Source organism: Sphaerulina musiva (genome assembly GCF_000320565.1).
Source record: "Sphaerulina musiva SO2202 unplaced genomic scaffold SEPMUscaffold_13, whole genome shotgun sequence".
Classification (NCBI taxonomy): Eukaryota; Fungi; Ascomycota; class Dothideomycetes; order Mycosphaerellales; family Mycosphaerellaceae; genus Sphaerulina; species Sphaerulina musiva.
Window position 1 is genome coordinate 158,583 of NW_016017395.1, and position 19,256 is coordinate 177,838.

The 19,256-nt window shown below is 44.1% G+C and overlaps 4 protein-coding genes across 4 annotated transcripts; 2 read left to right on the forward strand and 2 right to left on the reverse strand.

The window, feature by feature from the left end:
* Positions 1–281: 281 nt before the first annotated feature.
* On the forward strand, positions 282–2,524 carry SEPMUDRAFT_74581 (alpha/beta-hydrolase; the record flags this gene model as incomplete). Its single annotated transcript, XM_016910070.1, has 5 exons — positions 282–556; positions 619–1,048; positions 1,103–1,232; positions 1,305–1,331; positions 1,390–2,524. 5 exons carry the CDS (start codon positions 282–284, stop codon positions 2,355–2,357), a joined length of 1,830 nt encoding a protein of 609 aa, XP_016756087.1. The 3' UTR covers positions 2,358–2,524.
* A 252-nt stretch (positions 2,525–2,776) lies between these two features.
* SEPMUDRAFT_152296 (putative feruloyl esterase B-2) lies at positions 2,777–4,547 on the reverse strand. Its single transcript, XM_016907358.1, has one exon. The coding sequence runs from the start codon at positions 4,517–4,519 to the stop codon at positions 2,933–2,935; it is 1,587 nt and encodes a 528-aa protein (XP_016756088.1). The 5' UTR covers positions 4,520–4,547; the 3' UTR covers positions 2,777–2,932.
* Positions 4,548–11,038: 6,491 nt separating this feature from the next.
* On the forward strand, positions 11,039–11,218 carry SEPMUDRAFT_54698 (uncharacterized protein; the record flags this gene model as incomplete). The annotated part of the gene is made up of 1 exon (XM_016909314.1): positions 11,039–11,218. A coding segment is annotated over one exon (180 nt), but the record flags the coding sequence as incomplete, so codon positions are not given.
* Positions 11,219–13,799: 2,581 nt separating this feature from the next.
* SEPMUDRAFT_121481 (polysaccharide lyase family 4 protein) lies at positions 13,800–17,593 on the reverse strand (the record flags this gene model as incomplete). The annotated part of the gene is made up of 3 exons (XM_016901689.1): positions 13,800–13,829; positions 16,038–17,269; positions 17,335–17,593. 3 exons carry the CDS (start codon positions 17,591–17,593, stop codon positions 13,800–13,802), a joined length of 1,521 nt encoding a protein of 506 aa, XP_016756090.1.
* Positions 17,594–19,256: the final 1,663 nt, after the last annotated feature.

Consider the following 19,256-nt stretch of genomic DNA (forward strand, 5'->3'; position numbering starts at 1 on the left):
CAGTCTACGCCTCCCGATGATACACTTCAGATTCGACCAAGGTGGAACAATTGGACGCCCTTCTCAGCAGCCAAGCGGGAGCGGCTGTTCAACAGGTCTCATATGCACAGCATCCAGACTTCACCTGTCTCGGCCATGACGACGCGTACCATACTTTCCACGCCACTCGTCGCCACGTCTTTTCATATCTTCGCCAGGCTACAAATCCGCCTGCCTGCGCCTCTTGTAGCCATCATGTGCACTAACATCATCTTATTATTGTCCTGAGAAACAGCCCTATCATGGCGGCGGGAGTCTGGAACAGCGGAACGCCTTTACTGGCTGGTTATAATAGCAGCATTGGCAGTCCAGTCGAAGCGCTGATACAGCAGTTTGTGCAAGGCTTTGGCGCGCCGCCGCAAATCTCACTGCTCACTGGATTGTGTGCTGTTGTTGGAGTGTGCGCCGTGGTGCAGAGTCTCTTGCCGCGCTCTGTTGCTACTGCTGAGCTACCTACGGTGGATCTCGATTATGTGCTGCAAAAACCGACCTTTTTAAATACACAGTACGATGTATAGTGAGTAAAACCCTCCTCAGAAGCCATCGTAGTTGTATCCCACAGGTGTTGAACATCTGTAGTGTCTTTTCCGACATCCGCTACGCCGCACCACCCACTGGTGCCAACAGATTCAGAGCTCCTCAAACTCCACTTACAGACCGGTCTTCTGTTCAGTCCGGTGGCGAAGGGCGAGCTTGTGCTCAAGCATCGCCCAAGTGGCAAACTGTGTCAGCTCAATTCGTTCCCAGATATGTTACTGGCCAGACTCAATTCAGTCCATCCGACTACCAGAGCGGAACCGTGAGTCCTACTCCTTCAAGTCGAGAAACAGAAGACTGCTTGTTCCTGGATGTCTACGCTCCACGATCAGTCTTTGAAAATGCAGGTAAAGGTGCAGGTGCGCCTGTGATAGTGCAGATCTACGGCGGTGGTTTTGTCTCTGGTGTCAAGGATCTAAATCCTGCTGGATTCCTAGAGAGAGATCGAGAGACTGGTGGTGATGGTATCGTTGTGAGTTGTCTTCGCTTCAAGGGATGCGACGGTTCACATACTGAGGGTTAGCAGGTTGTCAGTCTGAACTACAGGCTGGGTGCGCTTGGATGGCTTGCTGGGTCGGCATTACAAAGTGACGGCGATGCCAATGCAGGACTACTCGATCAGCAGTTTGCGCTGCAGTGGGTACAGAAGTATATTGGTCAGTAGAATCCGACTTGTGAAAGTCTGAGGTTCCTTTAGACACTTACTGATACACACCCGTCAATTGTAGGGAGGTTCGGGGGAAATGCTAATAATGGTAAGCTTTTTGCACATCGAGTATCCGAGAACGCAGAGCCTTACTGACGTCTCACAAGTCACCGTCATTGGCGAGTCTGCTGGAGGCGCAAGCATACTGCACCACATCACATCCTATGGAGGCAGCAGGGATCCACCTAGCTTCCAAAGGGCAATCGTGCAGTCGCCGGCTTTCTTCCCCGTGGATGATCCCACGCAGACGGCCACCACAGCCAGTAGGTTCTTACAATACCTAGGCGTTTCCAACCTCGACGAAGCTCGAGCAGCCTCATTTGAAGCCGTTTATGCAGCTAGCGCTCAACAAATCGGCGACTCACAATACGGCTCCTTCACATACGGCCCCGTGGTGGACGGTACTTTTGTTCCCTCGCTCCCCGGCCAACTCCTCTCCACAGGAAAATACCACAAAGACAACCTCCAAATCATAGTCGGCCACAACGCCAACGAAGGCATCGCCTTCACCTCTCCCTTCGTCAACTCCGACACGACATTTGCCCAATTCATCGGATCCAACATGTCTCCCAGCAAAGCCACCCTTTCCAATTTACAATACATCTCCAACACCCTCTACCCTCCCATTTTCGACGGCAGCTACGGTTACACCGACCAAATCGGCCGCGCCTCCAAAGCCACTGCCGAAATGATTTTCACATGCAATACATTCTACTTAAACACCGCTTTTTCCAACAACACCTCTTCTTACTCCTACCTCTTCGCCGTCCCTCCGGCTTTTCACGGAAGTGATGTTCCGTTTACATATTGGCCTGGCCCATCTTCTTCCATCATGGGAGATTTCCGAACGCAAATTGCTGTTGCTATGCAAACGTATTTTTTGAATTTTGTCCACTCTGGGCGGCCGGATCGTGGTGCCGGTGCCGGTGCTGGTGCTGGTGCTGCGGGGTCGGAAGTTTGGGAGAGATTTGGGGTTGGGGAGGAAATGTTGGTGTTTAGTGTTCAGGCGGGAATTGTGTTGAGGCCGGATGATACGGTCAATGAGAGATGTCGATGGTGGCAGATGAATTTATGAGATTGTTTTTTTTTTGTCTTTTGTTTTTTTGTGTTTTCTTCCGCGGAATTGGTGGGGTTTGGGAGTTTGAAATTATTGCGGGAGAGGTTGTTTTTGGTTGGTGAAGTAAGGTGATTTTACTTGATATGTACTTATACAGATGATTGTTGCAGTGGAGTTGAGTTGAGGCATATATACGGCTGTATGTAATACATGATTTGATTCTATTCGACGCGTGCCACACGCCGCACGTTTTCTATATTATGTGAAGTCTCGCTACTTCCCTATATGTACGCTATCTCTTACGTTCCTTGCCCTCGCAGTAGAGAAAAGAAAAATCACGTCAAGTCTCTAGGAGTCAGGAGTCCAAAGCAGGAGTGGAAAGCATGTCATGAAAAAAGAGTATGATAGGTCGGAAAGATCATCTCTCCATCTTTCGAGGATGAATAGCCCTCCGCATCTACTCTACTGTATCTACCTACCTTACTTCGGTAGTTCTACAAATACATCATCATCACATCCAGTGAAAATTTCTAATCTTTTGTTGAAAAGAAAAACAACCCAAACCAAAGAAAAATCCCCTCCGGCTGATTCTTTTACGGCACACATTCCCAAGCATCCACCTCCTTATACGACCCCGGACCAACAAATTTATTCCTCAAAGGATATTTACAATGATTTCTCTCATAATCCACACCCTTGGTCATATCCCCCTCGACATATTTCACTCCCGTAACAGTTTCCGGAGCATCCCCTTTTTCCACCCAATCGATAATTCTCTGCAGGGCATTTTTCTGCGCGCCGACACCTCCCCCGGTTGCTTGTCCGATATTCCAGGCTCCGTCGCCGCCGGTGCAGTGAGCGAGACCCGAGATGCGGAAGAAGCGGTAGAAGCTGTCGAGTTCGGAGGGGGCGAGGCCCATGGTTGTTGAGACGTGTTCGTAGTAGCGAGGGCTGTTGTCTGAGGAGATGACGCCGTCCATGAGGCCGTGGTAGGTGAGGAGTTTGCCTCCTTTGTTTTGGAAGGCGCTTAGGTCGCCTTCCCAGGTTTGGATGTTGGAGGGGTTGATTGCGGCGGCGAGGGCGGCCGTGGAGGAATTGAGAGTGGTGGCGTCCCAGTTGGGGTCTTGGAGAATTGCAAAGCGGAACCAGTCTTCTGTGTAAGGGGCGATTTGGCCGTTGAAGTTGATGAGTGCTCCGATGATTTCTGCGCCGGGTTGGATGCGAGGGTAGATTAAAGCTCCTTGTTCGCCGTGGTAGGGTGCGAAAATGTTGGTCACGGTCGTGACTTGTACTGGGGTGAGACAGGCGGAAGTGTTGGTCGCGTCCGAGGCACACTGCAAGGAGACCGGCTTGTAGTGGCAGAGATTGGGATCCTCGAGGATTCCATCCTCCACGCCGTCCAATCCATCACACTGTTTGAGGATATCGTCATGCACGAGACTCCATTTCTCGGGGGTCAGGTATGTCTCGGAGTCGGGAGAGCCTGTGATGAGCAGAAAGTGGCCAGACCAAGCTGTGAGGTTGTTGAATGCTATGGCCGGTGCTCCAGCGAGAATACCATCAAACAATTCGGGATAGCTCTGTGCCATCTTGAAACCCTGCCTGCCACCTGTGGAACATCCGATGTAATAGCTCTTGGTGAGCTCTTTGGAGTAGTATGCTTTGGCCATAGCTTTGCCGACGACGGTCTCGGTGTAGATTGACCGCCAGGCGAAGTCCTCGACAACGTCTTCGTTCTGGTAGAAGGCTGTACCCCTTTCTCCGTCGTGACCGTTATTGGAGCCCACGACCGCAAAGCCAGATTCGCTGCCATATGCGAGATCTTCGTACTTAACGCACCCATTCAGTCCTCCGTTGCCAGTCGATAGGAATCGTCCGGTCCAGTTTACAGGGAGCCAGGCTTCAGCAACAATTCCAGATCGAGCACTCGTCGAGACATTGAAGCCCACTCTACAGATATCGGCAGGCACGGTTGAAGTCTGGTTGCAAGACAACCCAGAATCGAGGATTGTTCCAGCAGGGACATGTTCCGCAGAAGTAATAGTCGCATTGGGATAAGTGAAGGTCGATGCTATGCTCGAGCATGCGGAGGCGGGATCCTGGATAACTTGCTGTGCGCCTGCAGAGGAGATGAGACTCAGTCCCGCAGCCAACGAGAACCCGAGGGATATCTTGTCCATTGTGAAGTGAGGAAGAAGGAGAAGAGGCGCAGAGGGAGAAGAACAATGTGAAGGACTGACCGTAGGAGAGCCCAAGGAGGGCTTGCGTACCCTTACATAGCCAGTCTGGGCAGTAGATCATCTCCATTCTCCACCCATCTATAGTCAGCTCATGCAACACAAGATGGAGTGCATTGCTCCATGAGGCAATCCTCCAGTCCAAAGCATACCCTTGCCATGATGCCACCACGGCTGAGGATCAATCGGCGTCTGCCGGCAGCCGCAGGTGGGACACTGGGTTAAACGCACCAGACGAAGGACAAGAAACCGACCGAGTCTCAGCGAGTCGAGGCTTGAGAGTCGAAAGAGGTTCAGTGGCCGCTTGGAAATGTGTTTTCCCCAAGCCTCGGGCGACGGGCAGGGGTGAATGTCGTCCAATACGCTCCCGCAAATTCCGTGAAGCGTGCTTGGCGGAGAAAATATGTCTAGCGAGTCTGCGGCGTTTTCATTAATGTCTTCAATGTCTTTCGGATCTGCATTCAGGAGCGGGCCGTCGATTTGGAGGCCTGCCATTTGCTACATTTTGGTGCTTTGACTCTCGGATAGGTGCAGCTGTTATTGCCTGCAGCTTCTCCGTCTTCTTCATCTTCTTCTCCTCTTTTTCTCCTCCTCTTCCTCCTCCTTCTCCTTCATACGCAACAACCACCATCATTCTACTGCCGTGTATCAGTGCCGGAGTCATGTCAGCACCATTTTGCGTATCGACCGACGCCCTTTAATATCTAGTGGTCTAGCCTGATTTCACCGAGATGGAAGGCATATATAGCGGGGCACAGTTACATGCAGACTACGGGAACTGGAGATCGGCGGCAAATAGTATCTATGATACGGTCCAATGTCTTCACTTCTGCATGGCTAGTTGGCTAGTACCCTCAGCTATAAACCATTATGGTTTTGCAGAGACTACCAGGCCAGCTAGCTATATGGAGGGTTTTGCTACGGACACAGTGGCGACGGAACAACTATTCATCAACGGCACATCGGACTGTACCTATGCTTTTTGGTCCGAACTGAGGATCCGACCGAGCCGACGATGGCGACCTGGAGATTTTTTGTTTACGAGATCCAGACTAAGGCTATGATCATGCCATTGACCTTTGACGACAACATCTCTGTCCGCGGATCGCGAGCGCCCTATCTTTTGCCAGATATCCTGCTCGGCATGATTCCGTAATAATCAGTTTGTTGCTTACAATGCATCGACTGATACCTCTATATGCTCTGGCCCGCGATACGAGGAATAATCACTACAGACTGGACGAATAACTCGATTCAGGAACCTCCTCTCTCCTCTCGGAAAAATTCCTCTGAGCTTTTTAATCACTTTACTCTGCTCTTGCATCGTCGGGGAGCCGCGAGCTCGCGACATGCCCATAACTGAGTGCGGCATGAAAGTTGAACGGAGTGCCCAAACGCTTTTGTCAGGGGCAACCCTAGGGTAGCCTGACCAGAAGTCGGGAATCTGGGTTAGCCACGTGCTACTCGTCTTTTAGCCAACCTCAACTTTGAGTGGAGTCGCGCTAGTTGTTGTGATCCCTGGATGGCAGGAGGCCAAGGCCGAGTCAGGCCGAGGGCCAAGGCCGAGGGTAGTAAATCTCTGACAGGTAGGAAATCTCTGTATAGAGATTGTGCAGAGATTGATAGAAAATCATTATAATAGTATTAGTAGTATAATAGTATTAATAGTATAAATAGATACAGACACTACCTTAAAGAGGCAGTAGTCAAACAGATTGTACACATTCAATTATACCCTTTTGCTCTATACCTTCTAAGTTATAATAGGTTATAAGCCCGGATCAAAACTTTCTTTAAAGCAATAGCAATTATTCAGACTCCCTAATTACTCTACTAACAGTTCCCTCAAAAGGATATAGTATACTATTGTTAGGAGAATCTAGAGAACCTATAGAGGTTGTAGTAAACAATATTACTATATAACTGCTACCTAATTACCTACCTACCAGGACATCAATATTACTCTCCCCTTCTACCCTTTCCCCCTTCCCTTCTATTATTATATCTTTAAAGACAGAGAAGACTAATAGGATCCTTACTAAAACTACACTATTCGAGCTATAGAAGAACATCCTTATTAGTACCCTAGCTAATAAGGAAGTTCTTGGTTATATCTTTTATAATTTTGAATAGGAGGATACAAAGGTTAGGCCAATACTACTAGAGATAAGTATAACAGCTACTTAGGAGGAGAGGAACACTATAAATGTAATATACAAAACCAATCTTGCTGCTTTTATAAAGGGAGATTACCTTACTAGAGGAATTATTATAGAAAGATTAGCTACTAATCTTAGGCCAAACTTTAGAGGCCTGGATAAGATAGCTAAGGAGCTATATAATATAGTGGCAGCTACCTTCAGACTAATTATTACTATTAATATCTATAACACCCTAGGACAGATTAGGAACATTAAGTTATTAGGGAGTAATACCTTAAAATACTGTAATGAATTTAACAACTGGCTCTAGACCTATTAACGAGCTATAGAACAGTACTTCTAGGCCAATTCTATAGAGGATACTAATACTAGAGCTATAGTTACAAATAGGACTAATATATCTATTAGGTACCTAGCTAGTAATGTTATGTTAGGACTACTGTTGATCAAAATGCTCTTTTATAACGGTGTCAGCTCCTATAAATAGCTTAGGAGTTGGCGGTATGCACACCCGCCCAAGAATCATTCTTTAGAAGAATTGATTATATTATTGAGGAATAAGAAACCTCTAGTACATTGGAGATAGGCAATAGTTATAGGAGGAGCACCTACAACAGAGGATCCTAATACTAAATATACCCTTTATACCTATAGCTACCTTAATAGGAGATGCTATACTAAGTACCCTAAACTAGCCCCTAAGGATTGGAAGAAGAAGAAGGACAAGTCAAAGAAGGCAGCTAAGGCAGAAAAGGGGTCTAAAGCAGGAGGAGTAGTTAAGGCAGAAAAGCCTAATAGTAAAAGCTCTAATTCTGATTCTGACTCTAATTGACTAGTTGCCTGTAGTAGTGTATTAATACACTCAGTAGCAGTAGCTATAAGGAAGACTATTGTTAGGTTAACCTATATATAGGACACTAGTACATTATTTACGTTTATTAATAATATTAGGTACTTCTATACCTTCAAGGCAATAGAGGAACTAGCTTCTTTCTACTAGGCTATTAGGACTAGTACTATTGACTACTATAGAGAGGTTGTTATATACCTTAAACACAAAGGTAAGAAGACTAAGATCCGTATTCAGAATGCCCTATACTTACTTAAGTCCGATTACAACCTTATCTTAGTAGAATAGATCTATAAATCTACTAGTATCTACCTTAACAGGCTATTATATAGGCTTATAAAGGAAGGAAAGCAGGTTAGATCAGTTACCCTAACTAATAGAGTCCTAATCCTATACAACTCCCTAATGCTTAAGCCTAAGAAGTCAATTAATGCAATTGCTATACTAGTAGTAAGATAGGAAAGGCTAACTAGCACTCTCTAGCATAAGAGGCTTAGCTATATTAGTAAATTAATCCTTAAGCAAACTAAGAAGGCACTCCCTAGACTCGAGCTGCTTAATACCTCAGAACTTACCTATTACTATACCTACAAACTGTCAAAGTTATAAAGGATTGTCTTAAGGATACTAAGGACGAGGCCCCTTAAGGCACTAGATAAAGTCTATATTAATCTCTCTAGGAAAATTAGTCTACTAGATCTCTATAGGCACCAATATGTTATAATCATTACTTGTACAAAGACAAGAAGACATTGGCCTATCTTCCTTATTAATAAAGGAGATACTGCGGCTAAGCTTGCTTAATAGTTGAAGTATATCTAGAATAGGTATAAGAAGTAACCTACCCTATAGTTCTCTAATAGAGGAGGGGAGTTCTAGAACAAAGCCCTCTAGGAATAGGCAGTATAAGAGGGTATAAGATAGCATTTCTCTACCTTAGGGACTGCTGAGTAGAATAGAACTGCTAAGGCAGCTAACAAGGTTATTTTCTCTAAAGCAAGGGCTATTATTATTGCCTCAGGAATTCCTATTGAGCTATAGTGCTTTGCAATTAGGCTAAGCAGCTAGATTACTAACAGGTTGGTTAACCTTGCTATTAGGGAGATCCCTCTCCAAGTTTTCTATAGGGACCTAGACCTTAGTAACCTATTAATTAACTTAACCAAGATTAGGAAGTTTGGATACAAGGCCTATAAGCATAATAACAAACTCCTATCTAGCTAGAAATTTGCCCTAAGGGCTCAAATTTACTAGCATATTAGGTTCTAGGAGGACTTATCTACTAACTACCTTCTCTAGAGAGGTCACTTTAACAAGACAGGTTAAAGGTAGATCTATAAAGTCAAGTTCTCTCCTTATGTCCAGTTTGATAAGTATACAACTTTTGGTTCTATACTTTTATTACTAGCTATTAAGATTCCTTCAGTTTAGGAGGAGCTCTTATAATAGGAGAACTTTTAGGAATATATAACTGATACTGGTATTCAGTCTAGAATCCCTACCCTATTTCCCTATTCCTCTTAGGAGCCTGGAACTGGTACCCTATTGCCCTACTCTTATTAGGAAACCTAAGGGGAGAATTATCCCTATTCCTCTTAGGAGCCTAGAACTGGATTCACCCTATTGCCCTACTCTTACTAGGAACCTAACTATTAACCTTAAGAGGGGAATCATCTATCCTAAGGGGAGCTTTATCAACTATAACCAAAACCCTAGAAAACAACAGCAGTTATAAAAGTCTAATATCAAACCCTAAACTAGGATAGTAGTAGACTTGCCTAATTACTCTAAGACTCCTAAGAACTACAACTATAGGCGCAAAACCTAATGTTACCCCCTATCTACTAAGAGCCAGATCTAAACAGCTCTAAGGAGGAGAGGAGATTTAGGTTTAATAAGGAAGATTAGGTCAATATACTCCCTAAGGAAGGTAACTCTATAATTACCCCCTATATCCCTAAGGCACTAGCTGGTTCTAAGAGGAAGAGGACTAATAATAACAGCCCTACTGGAAAAATACAGAAACTGGTTGCTATAGCAAGACTTATAACCCTATCCTATATCAAAAGATCAGTTAAAGACAACAAGAAAATAACTAAGACAGCTAAGGATCCTACTACTATTAAGGAAGTACTAAGTGGGCCTAATGCAAAGATATAGGAGGAAGCTATTATTAAGGAATAGAACTCCCTTATTAACTTAGGATGTATTAAGCTCCGCCTAATCCAAGATATACTAGAAGGCCGGACACTATTAATAGGAAAATAGGTCTTTATAATTAAGAGACTTCCTAATAGGACAATTGAGAAATACAAGGCTAGATAGATAGCAAGAGGCTTTACCTAAAAGAAGGGAGAAGACTTCCTTAAAACCTTTGCTCCTACTCTAAGGGCAGCAACAAGCAGAGTTCTCCTTGCCCTCTAAGCTAACTACTAATAGAAGAGAATCTAGATTAATGTAGAGACAGCTTTCCTAAATCTACTATTAGATGTTAATCTTTATATTAGACTACCTAAGATAGCCTACCTCTTTATCAAGGACCCAGAAAAGTATTTGATTAAGATTAAGAAAGGACTCTATAGACTTAAGCAAGTAGTAGCTCTCTAGTACTATATAGTTAGAGATATACTTACTAAGATAGGCTTCAAGAGATTATTAAGTAATATATGCCTGTTCTTCAAGAAAGATACCTTAGTCCTAATTTATATTAATAACTTCTAGGTATTTAGGAAGACAGAAAAGGCTATTTACTCCTTTGTTAAAGGAATAAAGAAGGAATACAACATTAAGACAGTTAAGACTAGCTTGTTCCTTAGGCTCTAAGTCAAAACAGATAAGTATAGTAATATCTCTGTTAACTAGACCTACTATATAAAGGAGAAGCTTAAAGGTTATTAGATAGAGAATTGCAAAAGTATTAAATACCTACTTATTCAAGTAATAGACCTACTGGAAGGAGAATATACTAAGGAAGATTTTACCCTTTTTAATAGGTATATTAGGGAGCTTTAGTACCTTACTAACCAAACAAGACCAGATATTGCTTATACTACTAACTACCTTACCAGATTCTTGTTAAACCTAGGACTAGCCTATTTAGCTACAGTAAGGTATATCTAGAAGTATATCTCTAGTACTATTAACAAAGGCCTAGTATACAAGAAGAACAAAAGTAGAGTTATACCTATCTAGGCATTCTTAGATACAGACTTTGCAGGGGACCTATCTACTACTAAGTCAATATTAGAACTACTAATTCAAATAGCTAAGTTACCTATTGTCTAGAGATTAGTACTCTAGAAAGAGATTGTCCTATTAAGTACTAAAGCAGAATATCTCGCATTAATAGAGGCAACTAGGGAAGTTAACTAGCTTAGGAATCTTCTTAATGAAATCAGCATCTTTATAGGTACCTCCTACTAGAGTATTAATATAAGAGTAGACAACTAGTCAGCTATTACCCTTGCAAGGGATTATATTAACTTAAAGAGGTCCAGATATATTAACCTTAGGAACCACTACTGTAGGGAACAATTGGCTAAAGGGTATATCACTATAGAATACATTAGGATAGATAAACAACTTGCTAATAGTCTAACTAAAGCAAAAACTCCAAACTCTATTCTCTAATCTACCTACTAGATAGGGATCTGATTGAATCTCTTAACTAACTATCTCAAAAACTTTTGGGACCTACTTAACCAACTTACTTTCACTTTTACTATTAACTATTACTTCTTACTAGTACCTTTACTAGTATCCTTACTAGTACCCTTGCTAGTACCCTTTCCCTTGCTAGCACTCTTGCTAGCACCTTTACTAGTATCACTATAGCTAGAACCCTTACTGTTATTATTACTATCCTTATTAGAGCTATAGGACTTAGAGTATTAAGATCCTAGACTGAACCCCTAACCCTGCTCTACTCTCTTAATATACTGAGCAGCTACTATAGTAAGATGATTAGCAATTGCCTAGGCTCCCTCTAGAGTGTTTTAATCAATACTATCCTTAAAAGGGATCTTAAGGGAGGAACTACCTAAGCTAGAGGCAGCTTTCTTAGCTCTCTTTAATAGACTACCTTTCTTAGAGACTAGTCTGTAAACAACAGTATAGGAACTGAATAAGCACTTACTAAAGTAGTTGTAGAAACTACAATTTATATAGGTATTCTTAAAGAATCCTTTGTCCTTAGATAACATATACCTAACAAAAGGACTATTACCCTTTTAGTATCGCTTACAGGCTACATCTTTGCTATTAATAACTCTATTCCTAGAAATCTGACCAAGAAGTACTAGGAGGTAATTGATATTTGACTTAGCAGAAAAGTTGTATATCTTGTTGTTATCTCTTAGGGTAATAATGTCAAAGATATCCTTATTCAAGAGAGAAATAGTTTCTTTAGTTCTGAACTAAGGAGGAAGATCCCTAGTTTAGCTAGCTATATAGATAGTAAGGATATACTGTTAGATCTTCTTAAGCTTAGGCCTATTAATCTTAACCTAGTTGTCTTTAGACAGCTTAATCAGAAAGGCAAGAGCTGTATTAGCTAACAGAGTATTAGGCTACTAAGTTAGGTTGTTAGTTAGTACTCTGTTATTACTACTATTACTACTACTAGAGCTACCTCCAAATATAGTTAGGGTAGGTACAGGGGATTGAGTAGCTATAATATAGCTAAGAACCTTTAATATAGAAGTTGTTTAGATATTAATATAGGAAGTTTGGTTTGAAATGAAGAATAGAAGAGAAAGGAGGGTATTAAATACCCTAGGGAATATGTTATAGGGTATGTGAATGAGGTATTATAATACAAGTGAATAACATATCAGGTAAATGTATCAGGAAAGTAACAAAGGCTAACAAAGCTACTAAAGTAAAGTCTTTAAAGTAAGGCTTTAACAAGCAACAAAGGACCTAAGGGTAGAGGCCTGTTAAAGACCTGTTAAAGAAGAGTCAAAGGAATTAGACTAACTAATTAGAGATAGCAGTTACATTCTAAGGTAATTAATTACGGGCTATTACAAGGGACAATTATTACATTAGGTAATGCTCAGATTAAAGGGGAGTATTGTAATCCCTAGATAGTAGGAGGCTAAGGCCGAGTCAGGCCGAGGGCTAAGGCCGAGGGTAGTAAATCTCTAATAGGTAGGAAATCTCTATATAGAGATTGTGTAGAGATTGATAGAAAATTATTATAATAGCATTAGCAGTATAATAGTATTAATAGTATAAATAGATACAGATACTGCCTTGAAGAGGCAGTAGTCAAACAGATTATACACATTCAATTACACCCTTTTGCTCTATACCTTCCAAGTTACAATACTAGTCTATTCCAGAGGCTCACCGAACGCGTTTCCCTCTAGCTATTGTCTGGCTGTCGCAGCTGTTCGAAAAGAGAGAGGTTCCCAATACAGCCCGAGAGCATCCAGATTCCGCCACTGGACGTTCAGCAATACAGATGCTGTGCGAACGCTGAACTGAATGATACACGTTATCCAGAGGCACGTTCATCTGGATCCCCCAGAGCAGGGTCATCTCCCTCTCGAGGTATGACCGACCGAATTCACAGAACCATAAAGATATGCTGAGCTCGATGAAGCTCTCGTGCCGCGGGCACTCTCCATTGCTCCGGATGGCATGTAGACTGCCACTACTGTGAGTCTCTCTCAAGACATGGCTACTGCTATGCGTCTCTCTCACTGCAGAAGAGAAGCCTTTGAGCTGTATGAACCGTACTCACTTAGTCCTTCTTGTTATCATCTCGAGCAGCGTAAAGGATATAACAATCGGCCAACTACCTATCTTTGTAAGGATATTATACAAGGCAAACCCACCAGACCAGACTGATACAGAACGACCCCTATTACTCTAGACGCTACGGTAACCCAGGTCAGACACCGACTCGCTTCTACAGCTATTCTAGTAGACTAGTAACCGTTGAAGTTCCTCTTCTGTCAACAGCACTCGACAAGACCATACAAAAAGCAGGAATTTCTCCTCGTCGGCGCACTTTCTCAGGAGAGATAGAATCGCTGAAGAAGTTAGGCACTTTCGTCGTCAGCAACATACTGCAGTCTATATATTCAAATTCGATCAGTCCATCATCGTCTACATGTACCAACCTAACCTGCGTCATCTATAAGTTATACCCCCCGTATCCATCCCTCTTCAGAATCCCGTCTACTAGGCTCCAAAAAACTCGCTATCCCGAAGTAAGACCCTCGTCTAGTTTCTGTAGCATGTTTAGTATACAATACGGAGCCCGGAATTGCGAAACTAGAGTCTTACGCCTGTAGAGCTAGTACAACTCGTTAGAACTATAACATCTTTTTTTTTTTTTCAAACAATCTCCGTAGTTGATCCAACACTACCTTACCTATGTTATCAGATACGTAGGGGATGTGAACACCACTTTTGAAAGCCGGGGGGCATTTACTACCTACTTTGTATGTATCTTAGATGGCTTTGCACCTGTAAGAGTTTTCTAGTTTTCTATATCAGAAAGATTTCGTTCTTGTATATCGTTTGCCTTCGTCAGCGAAAATAACAACATCATCAATTCTCAATCCAACCAAAAAAAAAAAAAAAAGAAAAAAGAAAATCCCCAACAATGAACCCCTCTCCCCATCTCCCATTTCTCTCCCCCCTCCTCATCCTCCTTCTCCTCCCCGCCCTTCCAGTCCAGGCATGGTTTGTACGTCTTCTCTCATCCTCATCCTCATCCGCGCATCGCCAAACAAAAACACACAACATTGAACCCTTGCTCAAACTAACCTCCTTGTTTTTTTTTCTTTTCGCACAAACAGAATTGCGTCCAAGGCTCCCTCAACAGCGGCGCAGGCCGCTGCCTCGGAAACGGACCTGATTTTCCTCTGAAGTTTACTTGTCATCTTGTACGTTCATTTTCATACACAGAGAAGCGAATCAATACGCAGAAACAGCGGAGGAGGAGGAAAAGGAAACATGTGGGGCAAAGGCTGATGTTGATTTTTAATTGTATAGGATGGAAAATGTTTGCAGGATGGAAATGGATGTACGCCGGATAAGGATGAGTTTGGGAAATATGGGACGGAGGCGTGGTGTTCGAATCCGAAGCTGTGAAGATGTAAGATGTAAGAAGGAAGATATAAGGAAACGAAAGGAGGAAGGAAGAAGGAAAGGTCATCTATCTTTCAAATCTATTCACATCATCCGTCGATATTTCGAATAGATTCTTTTCGGAGCACTCACTAGGCACTTTCTCTATTCTAGATAATAAAACCTTTCTCCAAACGTAGAAGCAAAAAGCAAAAATACCTATTTTGTATATTAGGGGCCGTAGAGAGAGAAAGGGAAAAAAGAGAAACTTTCTTTTTTAAAAAATGCCTACTATTTCTCTCTATTCTAGATAATAAGACTTTTCTCTAAACGTAGAAGCGAGAAGCAAAAAATACCTACTTTGTATATAGGAGCCGTAGAGAGAGGAAGAGAGAGAGTAAGAGAGAGAGAAAGAGGAAAAAAGAGAAACTTTCGAAAAAAAAAAGAGCCTACTATTTCTCTCTATTCTAGATAATAAAACCTTTCTCTAAACGTAGAAGCAAAAAGCAAAAAATACCTACTTTGTATATAGGAGCCGTAGAGAGAGGAAGAAAGAGAGAGAGAGAGAGAGAGAGAGAGAGTAAGAAAGGGGAAAAAAGGGAAAAAAGAGAAACTTTTTCTTAAAAAAAAAAAGAGCCTACTATTTCTCTCTATTCTAGATAATAAAACCTTTCTCTAAACATAGAAGCAAAAAGCAAAAACACCTATTTTGTATATAGAGGCCGTAGAGAGAGGAAGAAAGAGAGAGAAAGGGAAAAAAGAGAAACTTTTGAAAAAAAAAAGGAGCCTACTATTTCTCTCTATTCTAGATAACACGGCCTTTCTCTAAACGTAGAAGCGAGAAGCAAAAACACCTACTTTATATATAGGGGCCGTAGAGAGAGAGAGAGAGAAAGAGAGAAAGGGGAAAAAGAGAACCTTTTTTTTTTTAGAAAAGAGCCCGCCAGCTGCGAGTTCCTCTCCTTGGTCCTCCTTCTGCTTCCGAAGTGCTCTGCGAGTAGTAAGAAAAAAAAGGTCAGAAGAGATAGGGTAGGATAGAATTATAAAAGGCTTTTTTCTTTTTTGATGATGCTGGCTGGCTAGTATGTGGATATAAGTCTCTGAAAGTGAGAAAGCTCTGAGAGTGAGAAAGGGATGTCTTTCCTATTTTTCTTTTCTCTCTCTCTTTCTCTCTCTCCTTCTCCGACATTTTTCTTTTAGCGGTACAATTCAATGCAATCCAAAATCTGTCAGAATTAGGATTAGCCATTATCATCATCAGGGAAGAGGAGGGAAAAAAACAACTTACAAAGTTAGGAGAAAGAAAAGTCGCGCCCGAACTTCCCGAAGCAACACTAATCGTAATAGTATTCTTCCCACTAACCAACGTACCCGCCGGGATCGCAAATTCATACGCCTCTCCATAACCCCGATACGCACCACGCGTCACACCACGACTATCGATTCTCGTCGGAGCAGCAGGGACTCTGCCACTCCAGCTATTGACAACCACAGAAGGGCGGCCAGAAGCAAACGCAAGAGTAGTTCGAATACGAAGAGTCGCAGCTCCGAGTTGACTCGAAGTGAGAGTGAAAGAGATAGTTTGCGGGCTATTGACGCTCTGGAAAATTGCCATGGGCATGTCTGTGAGAGAGGAGCTGCCGACGGTGTACGTCAGAGGTCCCCATGAAGACATGCGAGAGTCGGAGGGATGCATGCGGAGTTGCTTGTCGGCGTTGCGGAAACCCGTGGGTTGGCCATCGCAGACACCGATGGTCCAGAGGCGAGAAGAAGGTTCTTTGAGGGCGCTGGCGATGTTGCTGGTGGTGGTGGAGCCGGCAGAGACTTGCACGCTCTGCGAGGCGACTTCGAGTTCGTTTTGGTAGAGTTTCATGGTATACGTGCCGGGCTTCATGGCCGGAGAGGTAAATCTTCCGCTGGTGCCGTCGGCCCAATATTGGGCCGCGTCGTTGTACCAATGTACTATTCTGTCGAGGCCGCTTGCGGTTCCTGTTGCTGTACCGGATACGTAGCCACGGCCGGAAGTGGGAACGTAGCCTTTGATGTTGAGATCGGCGAAGAAGGAGAAATCAAAGTCTCTCAGCCTTGGGATGCCGCTGCGAGTGAACGTGAGAGCATATGGGCCATGGAGCCCCATGCGGTACTTCTCGGTCTGTACATGTCCGCTGTTCATGTAGAAGGTGAGAGAGGTATACACTCCACCATTGTTGCTGTTGATATCTCGGAAGAAAGGTCCACCGGAGGAAGATTCGTACTGTGGCTTGACAAAGCACGCGTGGAGTGATCCGCTGCCGACACAGTGGACATCGTCATCGATAAAACGCTGGGATGAATAGAACTTGCTTCGAGTCTGGCCGTTGACGACAAAGACGTCGGATCCTTCGACGGTGGAAGTGCTTGGCTTGGTGGTAGAGACATCGCCAAAGGGGTACTCATCCGGTAGTTTCGAGCTGTCGAGACGGGCAATGTAGCGAAGCTCCCCGATCGATGGTTCGGCGGTGATGTATGTTGCCATGTACAGGTTCGATTGACCGGAGACCACGACGATGTAATGGGTCAGAGTTGAGGTTTCACAGGTGATCTTGATGTACTTGTCTATCAAGTTGTTAGCATCACAGCCGTCACAGGGGAAGGGGGTAGGTAGGTAGGTCGATACGCACTACTGATCGTCTGAGCCGTAACCGTAGCACTCCCCAATCCAGAGCCGATATGTGTGCCTTGCGAATCTGGGTTCTGCAGCTGGTTGCCATAGTAGAGAATGGAGCGGATGTCACAGTCGGACTTGCGAATGGTCGCGATCAGGGGATTGGAAGAGCCTGCATCGACAATGAAGCTATCACTGTTCTCCGTCAACCCGAATGCCGCAAAGGCAGCAGGAAGGAAGCCGAGGAGGGCTAGGAGGATGTTGAAGATAGCCATGAGGATGGAGTCGTCCGCCGGAAAATGGGGACTTCCCAGGCGATGAGGCAGATATATCGTTCCATGGAGTCGGCTAGTTATCCATGGACCTGCATTACAAGCGTGAACACGCTCCAACTATGCCACACCACCGTAATCGACTTTCCTCCCTGAGATAAAGTGGAGCGGGTAGTCAATTTTTCCGCCTCTCTCAGCACCAACGTCGTTTCGTATAACGTATACCCTTGTATTGTGGTTGTACCAGGATAACTCTGACATGCACATGTGGTATTGCTTGATTCCAGTATAGTCGCGTAAGATTTATTTATTGAGTCTCCAAGAAATCTTCCGACGAGAAAGTGGTAGGATGATCAGAAAGCCCTCAGTGGTCTCCACGCACTGGGGATCGATGTTCAAGGACATGTCATTGTCTATCGCCTCGAGGCCTTCCGCTAAAACTTGGACGTTACACCTCTCGGCAAGGCCCCACTCACACTCCTTTTTGACCGGAGGCGAGATCCGGACGAGATAGTGCCTATCTACAAGAACGGATCTCTGTTGGTTGTCTTCGGAGACGGCTCCTGATTCTTGGAAGGCGGTGGCAGACTACAAGAGCGTTGATTGGCGCCCGGCTCGTCCTGTCTCGGGCAATACACGTGTTTCGGCGTGTAAGCCCCTCGGCATCGATGGCGAGGCATACCGAAAACAGACTCCAGGCCCTTCGTAAGCCCCGGATCAGGCCTGGCGAGTAATGAAAGGGCGCGATGGCTCGATGCGGAAGGTCATGATACATATACCTATTCGTTTGCGGAGATAGGTTCCTATTCAGACGCTGCCAGTGCTGAATTGCTGCTGGGCGAATCCTTGGACGTTCACAGCTGCACGCCACGTGGATCGTCTCCAACGGCCGTGTCTCGTGGTATATGGCCATTTCATTGTACGCGAAACATGCCGAGCCTGGAGAAACGGAATAATCATGATTTCGACTGATTTCGAGGGGTCTGCTTCTGCTTCTGCTCCGCCCCCTTGTGACCACTCTTGCTTTGCGGACATTTTTAGCAGTTGGAACGATGGCAAGCGAACTCTTGGCAAGATGCACGAGATTACAGCACTGGACCACGGGTCTGACTTGGGGAGGGTTGTTGCATTATTGAAGTGTTGGTGTAATAAGGTGTTCATGTACACTTGTATAGTAAGAAAAAGTCTCGTATGTCTTCGGAATTCGGATCGTCGTTGTCATCGTCGTCGTCGTTGTCGTCGTCGTTTAGGCTGAATTTGCGCTCTGTTCAACCCCTGTCCTGTGCTAGGAGGTACTCCAACCGATGTATCATGTACTGTAGCATCCTCGGACTTTTCTCCGCGCAACATGCCTAACTGACTTCCTTGTTCGAGATAGATCATTTATATAGTCGCTTGCACCCAACGCAACAATTCACCTCTGGTCAAACATTATCTACATGCACTTGATGAATTCTTCCGAGTTTCGATGAAATTTTCCATCAACAAGAAGCATAGTACTCGGGTGACGAAAGTTGACAGTAAAGTACAGTACTCTGTGATCAACTCTCACTGCAGGGATCACGTCGAAGAGGTCGATATTCACATCAAAGGGGTCAACATTCATACTAATGGAGCATGTCGTAGACTCTGATGATACGTTCCTGTATAGAGTACTGTATACCAC

Coding starts and splice junctions, on each gene's coding strand:
- SEPMUDRAFT_152296 (XM_016907358.1), bottom strand. CDS start 4,519: ATGGACAAGATATCCCTCGGGTTCTCGTTGGCTGCGGGACTGAGTCTC.